Source organism: Bubalus kerabau, chromosome 7, assembly GCF_029407905.1.
Source record: "Bubalus kerabau isolate K-KA32 ecotype Philippines breed swamp buffalo chromosome 7, PCC_UOA_SB_1v2, whole genome shotgun sequence".
Classification (NCBI taxonomy): Eukaryota; Metazoa; Chordata; class Mammalia; order Artiodactyla; family Bovidae; genus Bubalus; species Bubalus kerabau.
The window spans coordinates 24,493,781-24,517,932 of NC_073630.1; the positions used below are offsets into that span (position 1 = coordinate 24,493,781).

At 38.7% G+C, this 24,152-nt stretch overlaps 1 protein-coding gene across 9 annotated transcripts in view; it reads right to left on the reverse strand.

Moving 5' to 3' along the window:
* SLC9B2 (solute carrier family 9 member B2) overlaps positions 1-24,152 on the reverse strand; it is a 64,321-nt gene that overhangs the window by 8,717 nt on the left and 31,452 nt on the right. For all 9 annotated transcript variants that reach the window (XM_055587844.1, XM_055587841.1, XM_055587848.1 and 6 more), the window contains 4 exons: positions 22,131-22,306; positions 18,407-18,513; positions 16,333-16,482; positions 1,978-2,086 (listed from right to left, as the gene is read on the reverse strand). In XM_055587844.1, coding sequence (XP_055443819.1) covers positions 1,978-2,086; positions 16,333-16,482; positions 18,407-18,513; positions 22,131-22,306 — 542 coding nt within the window. The remainder of the gene's footprint in view (positions 1-1,977; positions 2,087-16,332; positions 16,483-18,406; positions 18,514-22,130; positions 22,307-24,152) is intronic.

A 24,152-nucleotide genomic window follows, 5' to 3' on the forward strand; every position in this document is an offset into this window, starting at 1 on the left:
TATATAATCTGCAATAAAGTTTTTTTTTTTAAACAGAAAAGTTTTGTAGCTTTTTGTTGGAGGATACTCTCTCAAGTTGGTATATTTTCAAAGGTATTTGTTGCTGAAGTACAAGGTACAAAAGAGATAATACCATTCCCAGGAGGGAACATTGAAGGTTTGGGGAGAAGATGATGAGGAAGATTGAGACATATTGAGTTTAAAGTTTTGTGGGGCTTACAAGTGGTGATGTCCAAGCAACCACTGGATATACAAATTTAGAGATAAAGATTTTGGAATTATATAGTTTATAATCAAAGTCACTGTGCAGATGAGCTCGGGAAAGTGATAAAGAGTGAGAAGCATAGGAGCAGCAATTAAGCCATATATACTGTAAAGACTCAAAGGGCACTAGAAAATACAAAGTTTCAAACTTCAATGTGAAAGTGTTTTAAAGAGGTTAATAGCATCAAATGCTGATATGAGATCAAGTAAAACAAAGACTCATAAGTATTCAGTGGATTTAATAACATAAATCCACTGGTAAGAGCAGGGTTGGCTGTGTGTTAGGGCAGAAGCTAGACTTAAATGCACTGAGGAAGAGAAAGAGAACTGAAATGGAAAAGTGGAATATAGGTACCCTTTTGGAAAAGTGGAATATAGGTACCCTTTTGGAAAAGTTTGAAAAGAGGAAGAGAGAGAGAATGGTAGGTGAGGAGAGCAGTGAAAGGAGAAAGGATGTATATACATATATATATGTACACATATCCTTTATAAATATATATGTGTGTACTTATTTAAATTTTGATTGTGATAAAACATACTTAACAAAAATCACCATCTTAATCATTTAAAAACTTACAGTTCAGTAAGCATCAAGTTAAACATTCATGTTTTTGTGCAACAAATATCTAGAATGATTTCATCTTGTAAAACTGAAACTCTGTACCCATTAGACAACAAATTCCCATCTCCCCATTTCCAAGATCCCTGGCATCATTCTACTCTACATTTCTATGAATTTTACTCATATAAATAAAACCATACAGTATTTGTCTTTTTATGATTGGCTTATTTTATTTAGTGTGATGTCCTCTAGGTCCATCCATGCTCTAGCATGAATCAGCATGAATCAGAATCAGGGATGATATTATTTCAAGATAAGAGAGATTAAAATCCATATTTAACTTCTGAAGAGGAGGAAACTGTGACAAGTCTACTTGAAGATGTATGAAAAAATGGGAAGAATCTATGCATGAGATTCAGAAAGAGGTGGCAGGGAACAGGAGCCCCTGCATGGATGGGAAAACAATGTGATGCAAGGAAAGGAGGAAATAATGAGTATACATGCATAAATTAATTTTTAAATGAAGTGCTATGAATTAAGAGAGTTTTAACATGATGGCTAGCAAATGTGTGGGCTTCCCTCGTAGCTCAGTTGGTAAAGAATCTGTCTGCAATGCAGGAGACTCAGCATCGATTCCTGGGTAGGGAATCCCCGGAGAAGGAAACGGCAACCCACTCTAGTATTCTTGCCTGGAGAACAACCACCACAGACAGAGGGGCCTGGCAGGCTATAGTCCATAAGGTTACAAGAGTCAGACACGACCGAGCGACTAACCACCACAGCAAATGTGTGAATGAATAAAAGAATGAATGAACAAACATTTCTATTCTATGGGTACCTATTATTACATATTATAGGACTCACTAGTTATCTTTAAGATTCTGGCTCTTGATCAGGGCAAGGCTACATGACCATTTTTACCCTTGGGAAAACAGACCTGCATTTCACTGACGGTAGTCAACAGTGTCACTTTTCTTTACAAGGAACAATATTAAAGGTGTAAAATTTACTGTCTTAGATTGACAAACATTATTTTCTAACCAACTACTCCGATAACAGGAATCAGTGGACACATACCTACTAAAGATATTTCAACTGAATATAAATAGAAAGAGTTGATTTTAGCAAAAGTAGTACTTTGAAATTCTTACCTATAGTTTCTGGTCTGAGAGCTGTAATTAACACCTCTGCTCCAATCAGTCCAAAGAGAAGGGGCTGAAAGATGTCCCAGGCAACTGCTATAACTTTTTCAACATCTGTCTAAAAGAAACACACACACACACACAGATTTTCATTATATGAATTCAGAAGTTCTAAGAACTTTACTAATTTGAAATTTGAGTCAATTTGACCTGTGACAGCCTTTACCTCTGTATTATCTATAAATCAGTTAGTTCAAAGGCAACAAAAAATTGCACAAAGACAGTTCTAATACAATTAAGATATTATGTGAGATACTTTAGTGTTGGTTTATACATAAGAATGAATTATAGAATCTTACAAAGTAATCTTAGGACTTCTGCTTCTGAATACACAATCTGTGTATGTGCATATCTTATAATGAGTATTATCATATTAATTATATTCTTATTTCATTTAATAGTTTAAAATTTTGTTAATTTTTACTTAACAATATGATTTAAAGGCTTAATATTTGTGCATATATCTAGATACTCACCTCATAATTGCTGCACAGTAAGCTGTGGTATGGAAACACCATAGTTTATTCAGTAATTTCTTTATTTATAGGTCTTTGTTTCCAATTTTACCTTTATAAAAAAATGTTGTTTATGGTTATCTCAAATTATGCACAAAAGCACAATCCAGGTATAACAAAGTGCTGTGCCAGTTATTGATTTATTGCTATTTGGCTCCTAATCTGCCTTTCCTTGTTTCTCTGCAGAAAATGGAGCTGGGCCCTTTAAATAGTTCTCCTTTGTCAGCTGGTACCATATTTAAAAAAAGCAAAATGGCTGTCTGGGGAGGCCTTACAAATAGCTGTGAAAAGAAGAGAAGCGAAAAGCAGAGGAGAAAAGGAAAGATACAAGCATCTGAATGCAGAGTTCCAAAGAATAGCAAGGAGAGATAAGAAAGCCGTCCTTAGCGATCAACGCAAAGAAATAGAGGAAAACAACAGAATGGGAAAGACTAGAGATCTCTTCAAGAAAATTAGAGATACCAAGGGAACATTTCATGCAAAGATGGGCTCGATAAAGGACAGAAATTGTATGGACCTAACAGAAGCAGAAGATATTAAGAAGAGGTGGCAAGAATACACAGAAGAACTGTACAAAAAAGATCTTCATGACCCAGATAATCACGATGGTGTGATCACTGACCTAGAGCCAGACATCCTGGGATGTGAAGTCAAGTGGGCCTTAGAAAGCATCACTACGAAAACCAGTTGAGCTATTTCAAATCCTGAAAGATGATGCTGTGAAAGTGCTGCACTCAATATGCCAGCAAATTGGGAAAACTCAGCAGTGGCCACAGGACTGGAAAAGGTCAGTTTTCATTCCAATCCCAAAGAAAGGCAATGCCAAAGAATGCTCAAACTACTGCACAATTGCACTCATCTCACACGCTAGTAAAGTAATGCTCAAAATTCTCCAAGCCAGACTTCAGCAATATGTGAACTGTGAACTTCCAGATGTTCAAGCTGGTTTTAGAAAACACAGAGGAACCAGAGATCAAATTGTCAACATCTGCTGGGTCATCGAAAAAGCAAGAGAGTTCCAGAAAAGCATCTATTTCTGCTTTATTGACTATGCCAAAGTCTTTGACTGTGTGGATAACAACAAACTGTGGAAAATTCTGAAAGAGATGGGAATACCAGACCACCTGACCTGCCTCTTGAGAAACCTATATGCAGGTCAGGAAGCAACAGTTAGAACTGGACATGGAACAACAGACTGGTTCCAAATAGGAAAAGGAGTATGTCAAGGCTGTATATTGTCACCCTGCTTATTTAACTTATATGCAGAGTACATCATGAGAAACGCTGGGCTAGAAGAAGCACAAGCTGGAATCAAGATTGCCGTGAGAAATATCAATAACCTCAGATATGCAGATGACACCACCCGTATGGCAGAAAGTGAAGAAGAACTAAAGAGCCTCTTGATGAAAGTGAAAGTGGAGAGTGAAAAAGTTGGCTTAAAGCTCAACATTCAGAAAACAAAGATCATGGCATCCGGTCCCATTGCTTCATGGGAAATAGATGGAGAAACAGTGGAAACAGTGTCAGACTTTATTTTTCTGGGCTCCAAAATCACTGCAGATGGTGATTGGAGCCATGAAATTAAAATACACTTACTCTTTGGAAGGAAAGTTATGACCAACCTAGATAGCATATTCAAAAGCAGAGACATTACTTTGCCAACAAAGGTCCATCTAGTCAAGGCTATGGTTTTTCCTGTGGTCATGGTATGGATGTGAGAGTTGGACTGTGAAGAAGGCTGAGCACCGAAGAATTGATGCTTTTGAACTGTGGTGTTGGAGAAGGCTCTTGAGAGTCCCTTGGACTGCAAGGAGATCCAACCAGTCCATTCTGAAGGAGATCAGCCCTGGGATTTCTTTGGAAGGAATGATGCTCAAGCTGAGACTCCAGTACTTTGGCCACCTCATGCGAAGAGTTGACTCATTGGAAAAGTCTCTAATGCTGGGAGGGATTGGGGGCAGGAGGAGAAGGGGACGACAGAGGATGAGATGGCTGGATGGCATCACTGACTCAATGGACGTGAGTTTGAGTGAACTCCGGGAGATGGTGATGGACAGGGAGGCCTGGCGTGCTGCAATTCATGGGGTCGCAAAGAGTTGGATACCACTGAGCAGCTGAACTGAACTGAACTGAACCTTATTAAATTAAAAGATGCTTACTCCTGGAAGGAAAGTTATGACCAACCTAGATAGCATATTCAAAAGCAGAGACATTACTTTGCCAACAAAGGTCTGTCTAGTCAAGGCTATGGTTTTTCCTGTGGTCATGTATGGATGTGAGAGTTGGACTGTGAAGAAAGCTGAGTGCCGAAGAATTGATGCTTTTGAAAAGTGGTGTTGGAGAAGACTCTTGCGAGTCCCTTGGACTGCAAGGAGATCCAACCAGTCCATTCTAAAGGAGATCAGTCCTGGGTGTTCTGTGGAAGGAATGATGCTAAAGCTGAAACTCCAGTACTTTGGCCACCTCATGGGAAGAGTTGACTCATTGGAAAAGACTCTGATGCTGGGAGGGATTGGGGGCAGGAGGAGAAGGGGACGACAGAGGATGAGATGGCTGGATGGCATCACCGACTCGATGGACGTGAGTCTCAGTGAACTCCGGGAGTTGGTGATGGACAGGGAGGCCTGGCGTGCTGCAATTCATGGGGTTGCAGTCGGACACGACTGAGCGACTGAACTGAACTGAACTATATTAAATATTGTCAGTAGGGAGGCTGAAAACTATTATAAGAGAAGGTGCCCTTCCTAGTTTCTGTGGATCCTCCTGACAAGATCTTCCAGTACAAGACTCCTGCAGCCCGGGTGTCTTCTCCAGTACCAGCCTCCTGCAGTGCATGGGGCTGGCAGCTTCCCTCAGGCTATTTCTAGGGTGGTTTCATCACCACCTCCCATGGGCAATATACCTTTCCATGTACCCTGATGGGTGGATTTCCTTTGAGTTCGGAGAGTAGATTTCTAGTAAATTTTGTAGGCAGGGTGCCATGGTGATTTCTCTGTCACCCAGTGACCAAGGCTCTGACAAGGTCTGGATTCTCAGCACTGAGGTTGGTAGTATTGAGGTGAGAGGGGGAGGCAGAAGGGTATGCTTTATTTCCACCCTAGCAGTTTATAGCCGCTATTCCTCAATGGCTCACTAGGTAAAGAGTTCCCCTGCAGTGCAGGAGACACAGGAGATGTGGGTTCAATTCCTGGGTTGGGAAGATCCCTTGGAGAAGGAAAAGGCAATCCACTCCAGTATTCTTGCCTGGGAAATCCCATGGACAGAGGAGCCTGGTGGGCTACACTGCATGGGGTTGCAAAGAGTCATATACAACTGAGTATATAAGAACAGCACACATGCCTATATTTTTTAGGGGTCTTTTTACATCTTACAAGCCAACCCCTTGTTAACTGATCCCCAGGATGGTTAATAATAAACTTCCCTATTCCAGTTACTATGTGATTTCTCTCTCCTTACAAGATCCTGGTTGATATGAGCATAACTTTATAAAACTTAATTCAAACATCCTAGGAAAAGACTCACACAACTGACCATGTAAAACTAAAGTGTCTATGACAAAGTAAACCATAAAAAAAAAGGGATAAACCAAGAGAAAATAACTGTACTCTGTAATAGATAAGGAAAAATACCCAATCACTAAGAAAAAGATAGAGACCCTAGTAGAAAAATGGGCAATACAAATACTCAAGTAGTCACACAAGAAACACAAATGGCCTCAAAGCATGACACTGAAACTCAATAATCAGAGAAACACAAGTTGAAACAATATATTTTGGGGGAGGGCATAACCACATTGGGAAAAAAACTACAATGTAAAATATTTGTAAGATTGTAAGCACACTCTTGGACTAACTGGTAGGAGAGAAAACTGACAGTGTTTTTTTTTTTTGGAAGGCAATTTAGCAGTGCCCATTACAGCACCTAAGAATTTAGGTTTAACAGACTTTTTTGAATCAACATTACGAATCTATATTTTTGGTCCACAGTTTTACCCTTAAAATAACACGTTTTTAAGGATTTGCCCTTCTATATCTGCATGGAACTCTGACAGAGGATTACATTGCTTCTCTATTTTCTTCATTATTATTTCTGAAATGTTTATTAGGGTGAAGATTCTATTTTTTCTTAGCATATGTGAGAGGGTCAGTTGATTTATGTATCCAGTTCTATTCCTATATCATGAAAAAAAAATTATGCTTCCATATCGTAAGGAATCAGATGATGACTTAGGTTCAAATTCTGCCACCCATTAACTGCAAGTCTCTTGCCTTAGCACCTCATTTTTCTCATCTGTAAAGTAGAGGTTTATATTAAAAGACATCCAAGATCCTTTATCATTTAATGACAATTTCTAGTTCCGCCAAAAAATGTCCAGTTGCCAACATTCCACATATCTTTAAATTTTACTTTTGAATTTAATTCTTAGAGTATACCATAGCTAAACCTCAGACTTTAGTTGATACTTAGTTGTAAAGAACAAAATTTAACTCTATTAATCTTAGTTTTACTTAGGCTTTTGTTGACAGGACTAAATTGCTTAAGGAAAGTCCTCAAAAATATTTCAATATTTTATATATTCAGAACTCCACTGAGAGCAGAAGTCCTAAAGAGTTTTCCCTATTAAATTACTCTTATTTCTAAACTGTAGGCAAAGGCCATGCTTTGCTTTTTGATTGTAACACTTTAGAACTAACTGGATATGGGCTCCATCAGATATGGGCTTATATATTATGAAATTTAAAAAAGGGAGAAGAGTAACAATGTAGCTTTTTTGTGTGTGGCTTTTTCATAATTTCAAAACCAAAATGTTTATTTATAAAAGAGAATCAAGCCACAGAAATAAGATACCTATAAAAGAAGATGAGCTAGGGAATTCCCTGGCAGTCCAGTGACTGAGACTCTGAACTTTCCTTGCCAAGAGCACTGGTTCAATCCCTGGTTGGGGAAATAAGATCCCACAAGCTGCACGGTGCAGTCAAAAAAAAAAAAAAAAGATGAGCCCAAAGGAAAGAAGATTGTGTTGTCCATTAAAAGTTAAGGCCACTTTATACATCTCTATGTACCAATGCTAAGAATCTTCAAAAATATAAATCACTTTCAAGGATGGACAAAAAGGAGAAAATTAAGAGAAATGAAAGTTTCATCACGGGCTAAATGTCTATTTAAGTGGATATCTCTCTTCTTAGAAGAATAATTCAATATTCAGAACATTCAAAATAAAACAGAAAACAACCCCCCATAACTATAAAGGTCATCAAGAAGCACTGAATTTGAAAACAGATGAAAAAAATAGGTGATAGAGGCTTAAAAAAGGTGAGTGCACTTGAATAAAATACAACAGATGGCAAGATGAATGATTAAATGGAAAACCAAGAGTAAAGTAAGAAGTAACATCAGAAACTATAGGCACAAGTGAATTTTATAAAATACTTTGGATTTTCAAAGTTTAACTCAACTACATTATTGCTATAGTGCTATTGAGTTTACAAATGCTTCATTTCCATTTCCCCATAAAACAGCCATAATTCTTTAGATGTTGTTATTAGTTTCTTCATATTGCAGTTGGGAAAATTGAGTATTAGAGAAGATAGGTGACCTTTGGGTGATTATGCAGCTCAAGAGTCATAGAACCAGGATAGGAATCAAGGTCTCTGTTAAATTAAAATTTATGTTCTTTTTATAATGCTGTGCTGCTCTGGAGAGTGCCTGCCACATAACTGATTCAGTGAAGGTTCGTTTTCCTTTCTTTAGGGAAACGGTTTGGCCTATTCAAATGGTGTGTTCTCATCCTCGCTCTGCCACTTACTGGCTTTGTGACGCTAGGCACTGTATCCAGTATTTCTAAGTCTTGGCGTCCTCACTTGTAAAATGGTCTGATATCTACTTTTCAAGGTTATAGTAGAGAATAAATGTATGTAAAACTTGACTTGGAAAGAAATCTTTAAGGAAAAAAAAATACTTTGGAGGAAAGGTCCTAGTAAGAGATTTGTAGATCTGATCACATAAAAGTATATCTTTGTGTTAAAAAATGAACGATATAAAAAGGCACAAAAAACTAACTTCATATATATAGATGTGTGTATATGTGTATATATATCTTATAGGTCAATAATCAATGCATTAAACTTTAGAAGACAATGCGTAAAAGACTTAGCAAAGAAAAATAAAAAATACAAGGGGCAAAGTATATGAAAAAATATGCTTTTGAACTGTGATGTTGGCGAATACTCTTGAGAGTCCCTTGGACCACAAGGAGATTAAACCAGTCAATCCTAAAAAGGAAATCAATCCTGAATATTAGTTGGAAGGACTGATGCTGAAGCTCCAATACTTTGGCATCTGATGCAAAAAGCCGACTCATTAGAAAAGACCATGATGCCGGGAAAGATTGAAGGCAGGAGGAGAAGGGGATGACAGAAGACGAGGTGGTTGGATGGTATGACTGACTCAATGGACATGAGTTTAAGCAAGCTACCACAGATGGTGAAGGACAGGGAAGCCTGGCATGCTGCAGTCCATGCAGTTGCAAAGAGTCGGACATGACTGAGTGACTGAACAATAACAATTAATCAAAGAAACATAAAATAAAACAAGATACCACTTTTTACCTGTCAGCATGGCTAAAGGTTAAAAACAATAATCTTCTAAGCCAGTGGCTCACAAAATGTGGGGCTTCCTTAGTAGCTCAGTTGGTAAAGAATCTGCCTGCAATGCAGGAGACCTTAGTTTGATTCCTGGGTTGGGAAGATATGATTAAGAAGGGATAGGCTACCCACTCCAATATTCTTGGGCTTCCCTTGTGGTTCAACTGGTAAAGAATCCACCTGCAATGTGGAAGACCTGGGTTTAATCCCTGGGTTGGGAAGATCACCTGGAGAAGGGATTCCCTGGAAAAGGGAAAGGCTACCCATTCAAGTACTCTGGCCTGGAGAATTCCATGGACTGTAATGGGGTTGCAAAGAGTCAGACACGACTGAGCGAAATGTGGTCCCATTTGTGGTCACATTCACAAAATGTGGTCCCAAATTAGCACCATCAGTATCACCTGGAGACTTATTAGAATTCAAATTGTAAAGCCTCACTGTAACTAAGTCAGAGATTTGAGGGCAGGGCCCAGAAATCTATCCCAGGAAGACTTCCAGGTGATTCTGATGCATGCTTAAGTCTGTGAAACTATTCTAAGCTGATGAGGGTGTCATGATAAAGGTGCCTCATATATTACCGGTGGAAGAGTAAATGCATACTCTGTTTGCCATACTCTGGAAAGCTTTTTGGTAACGTGTGTCAAAAGCCTCAACACATTCATATTATTTGATCCCCAAATTTCACTGTTAGGAATCTGCCCTAAGGAAATGATCAGAAACAGAATTCTAGCATAATTAAAAATAGCAGAGATGGGAAATAACCTAAATATTTAACTGTAAGGTAATTGTTTCAGAAAAATTATGGGGTATCTCTACATGTGTGTATATGAGTGAGTATGTGCATTGTGGTTTGTGTGTGTTTGTGTAAAAGGGATATACATAGGAGAGTAAACAGAGGTATATATGAAAAACAAGGTACCTAGTTCTTTCACTGGGTTGTGGATTAACATTGATTTTATGTAGTCAACCAGGTTGCAGGCAATTCAGGCAAAGTTATGACACATGCATTCAAACAGATGCTCCGTTTTGGTTTATATATAACCAAATATATAAATGGTTATAAATGTGGTTCTATATAACTCACATTATATTTTGGAAAACAGTGTAACTGACACAGCAAAATCTGCCTTTCCCTCTTGGTCTTCTGTGCCCATAGCTAGTGGTCACTTAGAGTAGGGATCAGTGTCCCCCTTGATTTCCCTGCTGCTAAAACTATTGCTCTATTCCAAATGATGTGGCTCTTTGTTTTTCAAAATCCTATCACTTATGAAGTGAGAGATTTAATTTTAAATCACAAAGTTTAGAAGTATGTGTTTAATATATTTGATATGTGTCTCAATTTGACTCAAATAGGTGTCAAAATATAAAAATGTGCCCTGTGCAATGATGCTGTAGTTGTATAATCAGGGTAGTACAAGTTGCTCTGGAGTCAAACCTGAGCTTAAATACCAGTGCCACTTCTAAATTTTGTGACTTTGACATGTTTTTTTTTTCTTTTAAGTTCTTCTGATTTACAATCTCTATAAAATTGAAATGGTAATACTTTTTCAAAGTTTCTTTTGTGAAAATAAGTGAGGCTATTCAGTGCCTAGTATAATGGCTTACAGAATGACAATAACAGTCATTAGTTCCTTTCCCTCTTTTTACCAATGACAGTTTAATATAATGAGTTGGTTCTAACTTTAGAAAAATTTTGAAGAGGTGACAATAGAAACCATTTTCCTATAAAATTCAATGTGAAGAAACTTACTATAAGCATATTTGAAAATGTTCCTATTAAATAAATGAAAGAAATAAGCTAAAATATTTCAGTAGTTTACACCACTGTTGGCCTTAGGTAGAGAAATTGTAAACGATTTTTTTCTTTCCTTTGCTTTCTTACTTTAATGTGTTATTTTCCAAAATGAACACTTTCACACTCAGAAACAAAATTAATATTATTTTATATATAAACATTATAATAAAATTAAATTATATATTTTAAATATTGAATTTTAATATAAAATAAGTTTTATAATTTAGTATGAAATAGTAGTTTCATACTCAGAAATAAAATTATTCTCTTTACTAATTTATTTTTTAACACTGAGTAAAGGTTACCATTAAGAAGTTAAGGTGATGTTTGACAGAAAGCAACAAAATTCTGTAAAGCAATTATGCTTCAATTAAAAAATAAATTAATTAAAAATAAAAAAGAAGTTAAGGGACAGAGTCCAGTCTCAGTCACTATTTGGCTGCAACTCACAAGCAACTCCAAGTTAGAATGACCCAGCTGAACCTGTGGTGTTGGAGAAGACTCTTGAGAGTTCCTTGGACTGCAAGGAGATCCAACCAGTCCATCCTAAAGGAAATTGGTCCTGAATATTCACTGGAAGGACTGATGCTGAAGCTGAAACTCCAATACCTGGCCACCTGATGTGAAGAACTGACCCATTGGAAAAGACCCTGATGCTGGCAAAGATTGAAGGCAGGAAGAGAAGGGGACAACAGAGGATGAGATGGTTGGATGGTATCACCGACTCGATGGATGTGAGTTTGAGCAAGCTCCGAGAGTTGGTGATGGACACGGAAGCCTGGCGTACTGCAGTCCATGGGGTAGCAAAGAATCAGACATGACTGAGTGACTGAGCTGAACTGAACTGACATATATCTAATTTCTTCATTAAACTGAATAGCATATGATCCTGTCAAGGTTAAATCTACAAAAATGTATCAAAATAAATAAATAGCAATCATCTAATTTCCATAATACATATTAATAAAATGAATAACTATATACTTATGGCTGTTTATGGAGTTTATGGTGGCTCAGATGGTAAAGCGTCTGCCTGCCATGCAGGAGACCTGGGTTAGATCCCTGGGTCGGGAAGATCCCCTGGAGAAGGGGATGGCACTCCAGTATTCTTGCCTGGAGAATCCCATGGACAGAGGAATCTGGTGGGCTACAATCCACAGGGTCGCAAAGAGTCAGACATGACTGAACAACTAACACTTTTACTTTCATACTCATAGCTGATTCACATTGTTGTACAGCAGAAACTAATATAACATTGTAAAGCGATTACCCTCCAATTTGTAAAAAAAAGTTCTATCAAAGGACTAAAAAAAGAAAACAAATAATCTTAATGATCTTGAAAATGGGAAAAAAAAAACCAAAGCAATCTTTTTTTTTTTTAACCTTTTGCATGTGCTGCACAGCATGTGGGATCTAGTGTCCTGACCATGGATTGAACCTTCACCCCCTGAATTGGCAGTGTGGAGTCTTAACCACTGGACCACCAGGGAAGTCCTGAAAATGTTACAGAAAACAGGCATAAGCTTTTGAATACACTGGCTAGTGAATATATGAAAAGATGATTAGTTTCACTCATAAAGAAATACAACTGGATCAGCAATGAGGTACATTTCTCACCCATTAGATTAGCACAGTATCTGATGACTGAAAATGGATCAGAGAAGTAGATTCTCTCATATGCTATTGGTGAGAATGTACATTGGTACAGTCTTTTATTTTTTTTTTTATTTTTTATTTTTGGTACAGTCTTTTAGAGGGGCAAATTGATATTATCATATCATGTGCAGTCTTTCAAAGAGCAATCCTATTTCTAGAAACCTATCTTATAAACTCAATAATATGCTGTAATTTGTTAAATTTCTTCTCACTGAATATTTAAGATGTTAGGATGTTACATCATAGTTTAATTGGAAGCATTATTTTTCTTTCTTGATAGCATGCAAAATAATAAGACTGGATAGTGTCCCAGCGTTCATGAAATATAGTATATGCAAGGGCATTTTACTGAAGCATTTTTTTTAACCTTAGAAAATTAGAAATGAGCTAATGTCTGTTAGAGGGAGAGCAAATAAATAGACTTTAGCACAACTATCCCCTAGAGAAGGAAATGGCAACTCACTCCAGTATTCTTGCCTGGGAAATCCCATGGACAGAGGAGCCTGGAGGGCTGGAGTCCATGGGGTTGCAATGAGTTAGACACGACTTAGTGACTAACACTACTACTAGAACAACCATATAGTGTAATACTCTGCAGCACTTACATAGGATAAGGAAGGCAGCATGGAAATAGGACCAAGATGTGCGAACCTGGAATGTCAGGTCCATGAATCAAGGCAAATTGGAAGTGGTCAAACAAGAGATGGCAAGAGTGAATGTCGACATTCTAGGAATCAGCAAACTGAAATGGACTGGAATGGGTGAATTTAACTCAGATGACCATTATATCTACTACTGCGGGCAGGAAACCCTCAGAAGAAATGGAGTGGCCATCAGGTCAACAAAAGAGTCCGAAATGCAGTACTTGGATGCAATCTCAAAAACGACAGAATGATCTCTGTTCATTTCCATTCAATATCACAGTAATCCAAGTCTATGCCCCAACCAGTAATGCTGAAGAAGCTGAAGTTGAATGGTTCTATGAAGACCTACAAGACCTTTTAGAACTAACACCCAAAAAAGATGTCCTTTTCATTATAGGGGACTGGAATGCAAAAGTAGGAAGTCAAGATACATCTGGAGTAACAGGCAAATTTGGCCTTGGAATACGGAATGAAGCAGGGCAAAGGCTAATAGAGTTTTGCCAAGAAAATGCACTGGTCATAACAAACACCCTCTTCCAACAACACAAGAGAAGACTCTATACATGGACATCACCAGATGGTCAACACTGAAATCAGATTGATTATATTCTTTGCAGCCAAAGATGGAAAAGCGCTATACAGTCAGCAAAAACAAGACCAGGAGCTGACTGTGGCTCAGACCATGAACTCCTTATTGCCAAATTCAGACTTAAATTGAAGAAAATAGGGAAAACCACTAGACCATTCAGGTATGACCTAAATCAAATCCCTTATGATTATACAGTGGAAGTGAGAAATAGATTTAAGGGACTAGATCTGATAGATAGAGTGCCTGATGAACTATGGAATGAGGTTCGTGACATAGTACAGAAGACAGGGATCAAGACCATTCCCATTGAAAAGAAATGCAAAAAAGCAAAATGTCTGTCTGGGGAGGCCTTACAAATAGCTGTGAAAAGAAGACAAGCGAAAAGCAAAGCAGAAAAGAAAAGATATAAACATCTGAATGCAGAGTTTCGAAGAATAGCAAGAAGAGATAAGAAAGCCTTCTTCAGCGACCAATGCAAAGAAATAGAGGAAAACAACAGAATGGGAAAGACTAGGGTTCTCTTCAAGAAAATTAGAGATACCAAGGGAACATTTCATGCAAAGATGGGCTCGATAAAGGACAGAAATGGTATGGACCTAACCGAAGCAGAAGATATTAAGAAGAGGTGGCAAGAATACACAGAAGAACTGTACAAAAAAGATCTTCATGACCCAGATAATCACGATGGTGTGATCACTCACCTAGAGCCAGACATCCTGGGATGTGAAGTCAAGTGGGCCTTAGAAAGCATCACTACGAACAAAGCTAGCGGAGGTCATGGCATTCCAGTTGAGCTCTTTCAAATCCTGAAAGATAATGCTGTGAAAGTGCTGCACTCAATATGCCAGCAAATTGGGAAAACTCAGCAGTGGACACAGGACTGGAAAAGGTCAGTTTTCATTCCAATCCCAAAGAAAGGCAATGCCAAAGAATGCTCAAACTACCGCACAATTGCACTCATCTCACATGCTAGTAAAGTAATGCTCAAAATTCTCCAAGCCAGACTTCAGCAATATGTGAACCATGAACTTCCTGATGTTCAAGCTGGTTTTAGAAAAGGCAGAGGAACCAGAGATCAAATTGCCAATATCCGCTGGATCATAGAAAAAGCAAGAGAGTTCCAGAAAAACATCTATTTCTGCTTTATTGACTATGCCAAAGCCTTTGACTGTGTGGATCACAATAAACTGTGGAAAATTCTGAAAGAGATGGGAATACCAGACCACCTGATCTGCCTCTTGAGAAATCTGTATGCAGTTCAGGAAGCAACAGTTAGAACTGGACATGGAACAACAGACTGGTTTCAAATAGGAAAAGGAGTTTGTCAAGGCTGTATATTGTCACCCTGTTTATTTAACTTATATGCAGAGTACATCATGAGAAACGCTGGACTGGAAGAAACACAAACTGGAATCAAGATTGCCGGGGGAAATATCAATAACCTCAGATATGCAGATGACACCACCCTTATGGCAGAAAGTGAAGAGGAACTCAAAAGCCTCTTGATGAAAGTGAAAATGGAGAGTGAAAAAGTTGGCTTAAAGCTCAACATTCAGAAAACGAAGATCATGGCATCCGGTCCCACCACTTTATGGGAAATAGATGGGGAAACAGTAGAAACAGTGTCAGACTTTATTTTTCTGGGCTCCAAAATCACTACAGATGGTGACTGCAGCCATGAAATTAAAAGACGCTTACTCCTTGGAAGGAAAGTTATGACCAACCTAGATAGCATATTCAAAAGCAGAGACATTACTTTGCCAACAAAGGTTCGTCTAGTCAAGGCTATGGTTTTTCCTGTGGTCATGTATGGATGTGAGAGTTGGACTGTGAAGAAGGCTGAGCGCCGAAGAATTGATGCTTTTGAACTGTGGTGTTGGAGAAGACTCTTGAGAGTGCCTTAGATGGCAAGGAGATCCAACCAGTCCATTCTGAAGGAGATCAGCCCTGGGATTTCTTTGGAAGGAATGATGCTCAAGCTGAGACTCCAGTACTTTGGCCACCTCATGCGAAGAGTTGACTCATTGGAAAAGACTCTGATGCTGGGAAGCATTAGGGGCAGGAAGAGAAGGGGAGGACAGAGGATGAGATGGCTGGATGGCATCACTGACTTGATGGACATGAGTCTGAGTAAACTCCGGGAGTTGGTGATGGACAGGGAGGCCTGGCGTGCTGCGATTCATGGGGTTGCAAAGAGTCGGACATGACTGAGCGACTGATCTGATCTGATGTGATGTTCTAAGTAAGTATATGTGTTTTAAGTAAAGACATTAAGTTATAGTTTTGTATGTAAAGGGAAAAGTATGTGCATGTCTGAACTCAAGTATACGTTTACAAATGCATAGAAACTAGCTTTTATGACTAAGCAATTTCATTAATTTGATGGTAAGAACATATCTGGAAAGAAAAATTAATCTCATCAGAAAGTAACTGTGAGCAAAAGAGCTTAAGATGAATTCACCTTTGTGCTGGCCCATCCTCTGCCCGCAAGGAAAGCTGTGACCAGCGTGCACAGTCCTCCTGAGCCAGGGAAACCAAAATATGTGCTGCTGAACACAGCCAGCACAGACAGCCCCAAGACCAGGAATGCTCTCTTCCACACAAGCTTGTCCTAGAGGAGGAAAAAGGGTGGTTAGCTTAGTTATTTCGTGCAACTGATTTCTAATTATTGATTTTTCCACATTGAGGACTTAGTAGAAAATAAATATGTCTGTGTCTGAGCACATAAGTGTGTGGCATAATATTTACTTTCCTTTCCTTAGTAAAAGTAGAGTCAGCAGATGTATAAATGTAGGTTCCTCTCCCAGGAATACCAGCCATCCTTCTCTGCAGTTATCAAAGCAGAACTTCTCAGGGCTAAATGCAACAGCAGAAAAAAGCACAAGGGCTTTGGGGACAGAGAGTCCGGGGTTAAAATTTTAGCTTTGGCACCACTGGAGTGTGTGGCTGGCCATGTTACTTAAACTCTCCAAGATTTTCTTCCTCTTTCCCAAAAAGCAGTTACATCACAGGGATTCTGTGAAGGCTAAAGATATGCCATCTCTATGATTTTTAGGCTCTCTGTTCACTCTTTAATTTGATGCTTTCTTGGTTTTTATTTCTAAGTCTTTGAATACCAAGAAGCTTAAGAGACTGTAAAGTGAGAGTAGTTTTTTGTTGTTGATTTCTAAAGTCTTAGAAATGTGTACCTCTTTCCTTTCACTTTTCCCTCTTCGGCCTTTTAAACTTCTTGATCACTTTAGAAGGCAGGCAGGCTTCTAGAAGTGCTTGGCTTGGAGGCATGCAGGCTCTGGTGGTGGGTCACCTGGTTCATTCCCAGCTCCACTGCTTTCTAGCTGTGTGACCTTGCTTAAGTCCCTCATCTTTAAGCCTCAATTTCCTCATCGGTAAAATGGTCATATTATTAGTACTCGTTTCATGAGTTATTGTATGGAGTGCCCTAGATCAGCACTTTACAACAGAACATTCAGTGATGATGGACATTTCTGTATCTGCATTGTCTGCAGTAGTGTTCTTTTTGTTTTTAACTTTATCCCTGGAGTATAATTGCTTTACAACGTTGTGTTAATTTCTGCTGCACAACAAAGTGAATCAGCTGTATGTCTACACACATCCCACCCTGTTCTATACCCGTGGTGGTCACGTACAGCTAGTGGCTGCTCTATTGAATCCGTGGCACCTTATTGTACATACCACACCACTTTATACACAGTGAGTAAGCTATTATTTTCACTTTTTTTTTATTGTTTCATTAGAAAATTCTATGATTTTCCTTTATTCACTCATAAAATCTTTTACAGACAATTTCAAATGGAGTTTTTTGGAACACAGTAAAAATTCAAACCAACATACATTCTAGTAATGATAGTTTTGATGTTCTTACTTCAAGTTCTAGTTTAGGTAAGTTTCTAATTCTATTCAAAATGCCCTGAAATCTCAAAATAATGCCAGTACTTGTGGGGAAAAAAGACTTTTAATCTTTATCTATTCTAAGAGACTTAGGAGAGTAAAGGAAACAAAATCATTGCTACTATTAAGAAATCATGGTGTACAGTAAGGAACTTTGATATCTTTGGTGAGAAATACTGGACTATATTATGATGAGATGTTAGGTCTGTTTGATAGTTTTAGAATCTAAGGCATTTTGATATTAAAAAAGAGGCCCCCAAAGCCATTTTATATCTTAATTTAGCTAAGTATCATGAATAATAATAAAATTAAAATTCAAAAATAAAATTAAAATAAATACAAAGATATGTATTACAGTATTTTAGAACTGATGTTATTTGTTTTGCAGTAGAATTTGAAGCATACAGAATATAAGTTGGAGAAAAAAATTCCAGGACTGTCTTACAAGCCTTACACATCTAACCCTCTTCAAAAGCTCATGGACAGCACTGATATTGCAATGAGCAGAGTTAAAACAGTGAACCATTTTCTAAATCACATACTTCACATCAGCTTTCAGGAAAGTATTCTAGAATGCTTCTCTAATGACACTTTGCAGCACAACGTGCTCACAGATTATTTCTTACCTGGTCACTGCTTGGAAAATACTGAATAAAAAATCCAAGAACCAACCCAGTCACCACACCAATGATCACCTCCAAAACGCCTTTGAGAACATTAAAAACTGTGGAGCCTTAAAAACACATAAAAAGAAAAACTTCAGCCAGAATTCTAAATCTATAAACACACAGAGTTTAATCATTAACATAAAGCATATAACTACATACAAGGAAAAATTTACAGATATTTCCTGCTCTCCACATTCTTCAAGTGTCTAATTAAATGGGCCTATATTAAGGAAAGTATGCATATTACTGGAGATTGATTTTAAAACGGGCATAAGTTATGAGTTGTGCACCCTTATCTATGCTTACTTCAGTATAAATTTACTTAATTTATTATTTACTAAGAAAATATGAAAGATAAAACTCACGAATCAAGGCTTTGTTCTATTGTATTATATGCGTAGGCTGTGAGTAGACAGATCTAGTATTTAAACTTCCATTTAAGAGCTTGATATTTTAATAATAAATGCACATTGATTTTAGTAGCTCTAATATGTATAGAATATAGTAACTTATAAAAATTATTAGTTAGTTGTGTCTGACTCTTTGCGACCCCATGGACTGTAGGCTGCAAGGCTCCTCTATCCGTGGGATTTTCCAGGCAAAAATGCTGGAGTGGGTTGCCATTTCCTTCTCCAGGAGATCTTCCCTGGCCTAGGGATCTAACTGGGGTTTCCTACATTGTACGCAGACTCTACCATCTGAGCCACCAGGGAAGGCCTCATGGTAACATAAGACTCTGGCAATTAAAGTAAAACATCTTTTCTTACTACAGTGAGTGTAGGGGACTTGCCCCTTCTCAAATATTATTTCTAAGAGTAAATCTGAAAATAAATTATTTTTGAAACTGCTCTTGGAAGAGCCTTTGTTGCTTAGGCTCTTTGAAATAACATAATATAGAGGTAAGTAAACTATATTTTCCCCCATAGCAAACAGGGTTTCGGAAACTTTAAAAAAATCTTTGCTAGCACACTGTGGAGAAAATTATACTAAAACTGCTCAACATATAAAGCCCTTCTCACATACTGTCCTAAGGAAATGTGTACCAACGAGTTATGTGGTTTCTTATTATTGTAGTTTCAGGTACAGAATATGTCACCCCAAAGTATGTCACTTTGGCATAACGATTATTTTGAGCTGAAGGCAACTGGGAAGAATCAGATACAAGGTAAGTTCTCTGCCTTTTCTCTATTTGCTTTTAAAAGCAGGATATGAATGTGTAAAGCTGTCCCTCTCGCCTCTCTATCAGGAGAGACAGAAGTTAACCACCAAGGCAACAGGGAACCCTAATCATCCCAGGGACAGCACCAGAGGAATCTACATAACAAACTGCTAAATCAGCCCTTATCTAACCATAGTTTGCTCATGTATTTGCCTTTTCACAATTTGTTGCCTCTAAAAGCTCAAAGTCCTTTTCGTTTATCTTGCATTTCTCTACAAAATTATTGTTGTTTGCTAAGATGCTATAGAAACCCCAATTCTAACCATCCCAAGTTACTCAGCACCGCCTACTCCTGTGTGTAAGCATGACGCACAGGCTAATAAACTGCGTTTCTCTTGTTAATCTGTCTTTGGTCAGTCTGATTTACTGGGTCCCAGTCAATGAACCCAGGATCAGTAGAGGGGAAGCATCTTTTCCTCCTCTACAGTTTTAATCATCTCTTATTAAAAAAAAAGAGAGAGAGAGAGAGAGAGAATTCCATGGTGGTACAGTGGTTAAAACTCTGCACTTTCTTTGCTGAGGGCCTGAGTTCAATACCTGGTCCAGGAACTAAGATCCCATAAGCCACATGGTGCAGCCAAAAAAACAAAACAAAAAACTTAACCTCTGTAGTGATTTTTGTTTAGCAGGACAGCTATCTGTTAGGTAATGGTGTGACTGACACAAGCATCTAGCTGGGGTAGTAGCCCAAGCCTTGAGCTAATATGATAAATAATTTACTATATATTTTCAATTTACTATAAATGTGTAGAAAGGAACCAATTAGTTTCAGTGTCTGATATAGTGTGTGCATGCATGCTAAGTCACTTCAGTCATGTCTGAGTCTTTGTGATCCCATGGACTGTAGCCTGCCAGGCTCCTCTGTCCATGGGATTCTTCAGGCAAGAGTACTGGAATGGGTTGCCGTGCCCTCCTCCAGGCTCTGATAAAGTAAGGTTGTTTAAAAAAAGACTTCTTATGTCCTGCCTCTGGTAATTCTGATTTAGTAAATCTGACAAGGCTTGGGATCCACATTGTAGAGAGACTGCAGGGAGTTTCCATTCAAAAGGCCTAAGGACCACACTTCGTGCGGCACGGCTGAGGAGGCACAGCATTGCTGACTGCGAAGGTTGTTCAGGCTATCCACAGCCCCCAGCCTTGCAGACCCTCCTCATTGCTCTCCTTGCCCTGCTCTTTACCATCCCCTGGGATTCTAATGCAAACTCTAAAGCCATGGTTTCCATTCCCAGAGGTTCTGATTTAATTGGCCTAAAGGTGGTACCTAACATGAGTATTTTAAAAAACTCCCCAGGTAATACTAGTGTGCAGCTGAGGCTGACAACCATTATTTTAAAGATGTATATACCAGGAAAACAATGAGAACATACTTCTGGATAGGTACAGCAGAATGAAGAGAGACAAAGTATAGATCTGACTTAATAGGTAAGTGGGAATCCTTCTTTTTTTTTTTTTGGCTGCACCACACAGCATGTGGGATTTTAGTTCTCCAACTAGAGATTGAACCCATACCTCCTGCATTGGAAGGGTGGAGTCTTAACCACTAGGCCACCAGGGAAGTCCCCCTCATTGATTCTTAAACAGGAAGGTAACCTTATGAAAGCCATGTTTTGACAAGATGAATGTTCCCATGACATAGGGCAGGGAGTGTATATATTTGACAACTTTGGGGCAACAGGAAGAGATGAAGTTCTAGGTAATTGGCAGAAATCATATGTAATCAAACAAACAAACAAAAAAAAGACAATAACTACAGCAGGGTGGAGAGCCTGAAAATCCATGACCTTCTAAGGTGTGTTCCTGTGAGATAATCTGAAGATAATTACAATTAAGCTACAACTACATTTTGCCAATAGTATGAAACCACAAATCTTATCTCCCAACCTTGGACATGGATTAAAAAATGAACTTAAATTTATGCAGCACCAAAGGAGAGTGAAAGTCTTAAATACTGGGAGAGAAAAAAATGCCTTCTTTTTTTATTACTACTTAAAATATAATGTGTCCATATCAAACACTGAGTATTAAAAAGATACCCATTAAAATCATTTGCTGCTATTACACATAAAATGTTAAAACTGTTCCTATTTTAGAAGAGTGCTGTTTCTTCCACTTGGCCTGCTCTCTGTTATTGCGCTCCTTGAAAATCTCCTCATCCCTTGTGTGAGGTCTCCAAGACTGAACTTTCCCAGAGGCTCCAAGCAAAAGCTGTTCTAATCCTTCTTTAAACTCTGAAAATTTGAATCTCCCCTTACTGAACTTACCAGACTGCTTGAGCAGTTTCTGTCTAGATGGTGAAGAGAGTAAAGACAGGAAGCTACTGGTCCTGTCTTAGGAATGGAACTAACTCTCGGGAGGTGACTTTTTCTAAGATGCCTTTATCAAGCAACGATGCCATGCTCATAACATCATAACCTATGTCTTTAGAGCATGAGGGAACAGCACGTTGTGAATGGATTGGTGTACCTGTGGAGAAGGCCATGCCCAGGCAGGTGTTGAAGCCAGTGATGGCCAGAATGTCATCGAAGCTGCCAGCAGCCATGAGTAAGGTGGGGATGCCTTTCTCAACACCATAACCTCCTTCCTGCAAAAGGAGCATCGAAGGCACCACGACAGCTGGAGACACAGCACCTAAAACAAAACTAAGCAGGCAGTGCTTTAGGCATTTATGACAGTATCTTACTACTGTTGCCGTTGTTATTAAAATTATAGCGCCCACTACTCTTTTAAAGATTATACTTTGGAAAACTATAGCCTTTCAGATGGCAGCAAAGAACCAAACCAGAAACATATGCACGCATACAAGTTCCACAGAACACTTTTTCAAAGTGTGGCTATGGATAATCTATATTGGAATTACTTAGGTTGCCTAAAAATATACATTTATGAGTGTTATAAAAGACCTATTGGAGTTATGCCCCAGGAATCTTTTTTTAAAAAAGAAAAACAAAAAAACATTCATGGTATGAGGTCTGAAAAACACAGACACAGACTTTTTGAATTGGAACTCACTAAAATTAGGCATTCTAGGACTTTGTATGTAAAATAAAATAGATTAGAAGGAGAAGGCTGTAATGACATTGACTGGGATACTCATCATGGGAGCAGTAGAAACAGCAGAAAGCATTTGAGAGAGCTTACTGCGTGCCACACAGTATTTTAAGCATTTTATATATATTAAGCAAATTAATTCTCACAATAACTCCATGAAATACTTACAATAATTATCTTCATTTTTGCAAATGGGTAAATTGCGGCACAAAGAGGCTAAATGACTTGACAAAGAAGTTATTTGTGTAATGCAAAGTCACAGAGCTGGGATTTGAATCCAAGCCATGTAGCTCCAGGGTCGTAACCCTGAGAAGTAAGAATTTACTTCTTGTCTACTAAATTCTTACTAAGTACTTTCATATTTATTTGCTTCTCATGGCTCTTAACCACATAATCAAAACAGTCTTGTGACAGAAGGAGGAGGAAAACAATGCTGAATGTTGATCACTGTTACTGTATTTTTTATTCTTTGTACAGACTCTCAGATGACCCCTGGCATATCTCTCACTAACAAGGAGTCACACAGTAAAGATCATGATTTCTTCAATAGTTTATTATAATCACTGCAAAAGTGAGACACCTTTGCTCTTTCTGCATGTGTGCTCGGTTGTGTCTGACTCTTTGAGACTCCAAGGACTGTAGCCTGCTAGGCCCCTCTGTCCATAGAATTTTCCAGGCAAGAATACTGGAGTGGATTGCTGAATTTCCTTCTCTAGGGGATCTTCCCAATCCAGGGATCAAACCCACATCTTCTGCATCAACAGGTGGATTCTTCACCACTTGCGCCACTTGGGAAGCCCATACAGTTAGACATACACTACTACACATACTATACTTTGCAGCTAATATTTAGATTATGCTAGAACATCAGCTGCGGAGAAGGCAATGGCACCCCACTCCAGTACTCTTGCCTGTAATATCCCATGGATGGAGGAGCCTGGTAGGCTGCAGTCCATGGGGTCGCTAAGAGTCAGATACGACTGAGCGACTTCACTTTCACTTTTCACTTTCATGCACTGGAGAAGGAAATGGCAACCCACTCCAGTGTTCTTGCCTGGAGAATCCCAGGGACGGGGGAGCCTGGTGGGCTGCCGTCTATGGGGTCACACAGAATCGGACACGACTGAAGTGACTTAGCAGCAGCAGAACATCAGCTGAAGAATCGATGCTTTTGAACTGTGGTGTTGGAGAAGACTCTTGAGAGTCCCTTGGACTGCAAGGAGATCCAACCAGTCCATCCTAAAGGAAATCAGTCCTGAATATTCATTGAAAGGACTGATGCTGAAGCTAAAACTCCAATACTTTGGCCACCTGATGTGAAGAACTGACTCATTTGCAAAGACCCTGATGCTGGCAAAGATTGAAGACAGGAGGAGAAGGGGATGACAGAGGATGAGATGGTTGGCTGGCATCACTGACTCAATGGACATGAGTTTC